The sequence below is a fragment of the Anoplophora glabripennis genome, unplaced genomic scaffold (assembly GCF_000390285.2).
Source record: "Anoplophora glabripennis isolate ALB-LARVAE unplaced genomic scaffold, Agla_2.0 scaffold701, whole genome shotgun sequence".
NCBI classification, from domain to species: domain Eukaryota; kingdom Metazoa; phylum Arthropoda; class Insecta; order Coleoptera; family Cerambycidae; genus Anoplophora; species Anoplophora glabripennis.
The window spans coordinates 25,242-29,114 of NW_019416779.1; the positions used below are offsets into that span (position 1 = coordinate 25,242).

A 3,873-nucleotide genomic window follows, 5' to 3' on the forward strand; every position below is an offset into this window, starting at 1 on the left:
TGGATATATGGTATTGACTATGACTTTGCTTTAAAATTTTTAATGTCTTTAACTTCTATTTTATAAACATAACTTGTAGCTACTCTCACTTCATTGGAAACCACTCCTTCCTACTTCTTTAACAAATCTCTTACCTCTTTAACATAATTATCAATAACATTTATTTTTAATATTATTTATATTAAATAATTCTTCATATTCTTCATTATAATAATAATCATTCTCACTACAAAAATTAACTTCTATAATTTCTCTATATTCTTCCTTTACAATCATTCCTTGTTCACTATCATTCATATTTATAACTACACTTATTTCTTTGAAATCTACCCATATATCATTTATGCACAACTTTCTATTTTCATAATCTAATTTGGCTTTGTATTTGTTTAAATAGTCTGATCCTAAGACAATGTCCATGGTCAGGTTAGGTACTATTAAAAGTTGAAATACTATTTTCTGATTATTTAATTCTAAATTAATATTTAGCAATTTGTTAACATCATACAGTTTTTTGTTATTTGGACCTACTAATGTTAATTTATTTACTTTAATTATGTGTTGATTCAAATTTTGAAATTTTTCTACTATGTTTTGACTTATTAATGACGCTTCAGAACCTGTATCAAATAGTATATTTTGAAATTTGGAATTTACATAAATTAAATTGTTATTTTGATTTATTATTACGATAAATTAAATTGTTATTTTGATTTATTATTACGTTTTCATCTAATGTTATAAATTCTCGGGGATGCATATAATTACAACTATATAATTTACTTAATTTGTCTGGCTTGCATTTTACTAAAAATTTTGAGGATCGTTTGTACTTTGTCTTACCGATTCCCTGTCTAAAGATCTGGATCTCTGTGTTTCAAACCTACCATCCTCATTTATGGGCATTTCAGCTCGTTCTTCTGATCTACTAGGACTTCGTCGTCTCTGAAAATTCACTTGCCTTCGAGGCTGTACATCTTCTTCCCCTCTCGATGGTTGATATTGATTGCGCCGTGTATTGTTGTATTCATTTTGTCGGAAACCATGATTGAAATTATTATTATAATTGTTAAAATTTCTGTTAGTGTTAGTATGAGCATTTTGAGTACGTTGGTTATTGTAATTATTACCAAAATTGTTAGTATTGTTATATAGATTGTTAAAATTATTATTATTATTATACCGAAAATTATTGTTAAAATTGCCATTGTTTTGATTGTAGTGATTATTTTGCCGAAAATTATTGTAGTTTCTATTATTATTAAAATTGTTTTGATATCTATCATTTTGTCTTGTAAAATCTCTGAAACTATTTCCCTGGTGGTTACTTGAATTTTGCAAATTATTACGATACGTGTTACTGGAATTTTGATAATTACTAGGCATATTTCTTTCTACTCTAGTCAAATAGTTGTACATATGCTCCATTGTTTTTACGTCATGCATTGCAATGGTTTCCGCTACCTCTTGTTTGAACTGTCTGGAAATATACAATACCAAATCTTGTTCACTTATTTTGGGTGTTAAGTACTGAGCTAATGAGTATAATCTAAGTGCATAATTAGTGAGACTGTTGGATATGTGTGGATTAAATTTTCCAAAATATAACCTTTCTCTTACCATTAATTGTGCATTGTCACCCCAAAAATGCTGTAAGAATCGATTTCTTAATTGTTCGAAATCATGAACATCATTTTCTATTCCATTAAACCATATCAGTGCTTCTGCTTCCAAGTTTTCCTTTATAGTTTCCTTTGTTCTCTCCAGTTTAGTATCTTCATCTAATCTTCCTTCTTCTATTTTTTTAATTCTCTGGTTAATAGATTTTATGAATACCATTGGGTGTAACGTGTTTATGTTCCCTGTAAATTTATACATTTTTCTGTCTCCTTGACAAATCCATCTGGTAACCATTTCACCTTCTCGTCCTTTCAATTCTCTTACGCTTTCAACTTCTTTCTGGAGTTCTTCTATTTGTTCTTTTGTTCTTCTTCTTTACAATTCCATCTCGTGTCTATTCCCACTCACTCTATCTTCTACCTGTCGTTTCACCTGTTCAATGTTGTGAGTATTATTCGAAACGTTTCTTCCAATAGTTCTCAGTTCATCTTCCGGTTTCTTCATTGTTTCTTCTATTTCCATAGTTTTATTCGCTACCATTGCTATCTCCTGTTCTGTCTTTTCAATATCTCCTTTTAAATCTTGGTTCCATGTTTGCGTTTCCTGTCGAATTTCTTCCTTGATGGATTGTACTTTTTGTTCAATTACTTTTACCATTATTTCCATATATTCTTTTCTTCCCTGTTCAAATCTTTTTAAATCTTCTTCTTTTCCTTCTTCGAATTTCTTCAATTCTTATTTTCTTCCTTCTTCTAATTTTTGTAAATCTTCTTTTCTACCTTCTTCTAATTTTTGTAAATCTTCTTTTCTACCTTCTTCTAATTTTTGTAAATCTTCTTTTCTACCTTGTTTTATTGTTTCCTTCAGTCTTCTTCTATCTTCCTCTTGTCTTTTTCTATCTTCCTCTTGTTTCGTTCTATCTTCTTGTATGGTTTTCATCATATCTTCTAACATATTCTGTCTTGTCGATTTTCTTCCTCTTCCTGTAATTGGTCCTTGTTCCATTGTCATTTCTTGTTCTGATAGAGACTCACTTGATTCTTCTCCAGTTTGTTTTCCGCTTCTAAGATCCATTTCTCTAGTTTTATTCTTGCCTTCACGTTTTATTCTCGCCCCACGTTCGGACGACAATATTATTACGGGTATGAATATGTCTTTGTGTATGCGTCAAATTTTTTTATGAGTCTTGATGTCTAATTTGTATGTAATATGTTTGTTTAATTATTTATGTTGTAATGTTGGTTGTCTATTTTTCCCTGGCTAGCTTTCGACCCTTCTCAGTAGTGAGTTCAAATGAAGGTACAAACTCAGCAGGAAACCACACTAAACAAATGATGTTATTTAGAAATTAATTTATTTATTATATTTTTTTATATATCAATAAATATCCACTGTGCAATGTCAAATACAATTAAGGAATATTTAGAATTCTCCTACAATACTTTTGTAACACTTTGTACAAGATTTTATCTAGGTGTATTCAAATTTGATTTATTTTTGTATTGTTGGTTGCCTACTGTGTAAAATTTAAATTTTAATCTTATAATTTCTTATTCAATGTGTTACTGAGCTTATTGTTAATATTAATATCTATTAAATTTTAAAATGGCCTAATTTTGATAATTATTCAAATGGTAAAATCAAATTTATTTGATATGAAAATTTAATTATATGAAAATTTTGTGATATGACCTTTTTGATTGTATTTTTCAATCTATTTTTGCTAGCTAGCGGTTTCGTATTCGATTTTGGACTACTTTGTGCACAAAAGAGGTACCTTCCTGTATGTCTTGTTGATATATCAATGGTTTACTGGCTTCCCGCGTGTACTGGATTTCACTTCACTTTATACTTTACAAATTTACAATTCTATTCTAGTTTCTTTACAATAATTTTAAATTATGTTTCAAAATATTCCTTACTTTTATATTTTTATTTGACTTTTATATGTAAAATTTTGTGACTTGTGGATCCAACTTTATTTTTGACATTTACCTGACATTTTCATATATAAATTTTACTTTAGACCTTAATATTTCTTGCTACTTATTTTTCTAACTCTTATTACTACTATTTAATAAAACTATGACATTTTAGCTTTCGTTTGATATATGTCACTTGCGATTTCTAATTAATTTTAATTATGTTTTTCCAATAACACCTTTGGTATGTACTCTATTTGACCAAAATGATAATATTTTTTATACTTAAATCTTTGAAATTTATTCTGTTCTAGTAATCCGACTCTGATAA

General features: G+C 28.3%; 1 protein-coding gene across 1 annotated transcript; it reads right to left on the reverse strand.

Moving 5' to 3' along the window:
* Positions 1-2,355: 2,355 nt before the first annotated feature.
* LOC108912885 (high mobility group nucleosome-binding domain-containing protein 5-like) lies at positions 2,356-2,694 on the reverse strand. The gene has a single exon (XM_018718301.1). The coding sequence runs from the start codon at positions 2,692-2,694 to the stop codon at positions 2,356-2,358; it is 339 nt and encodes a 112-aa protein (XP_018573817.1).
* Positions 2,695-3,873: the final 1,179 nt, after the last annotated feature.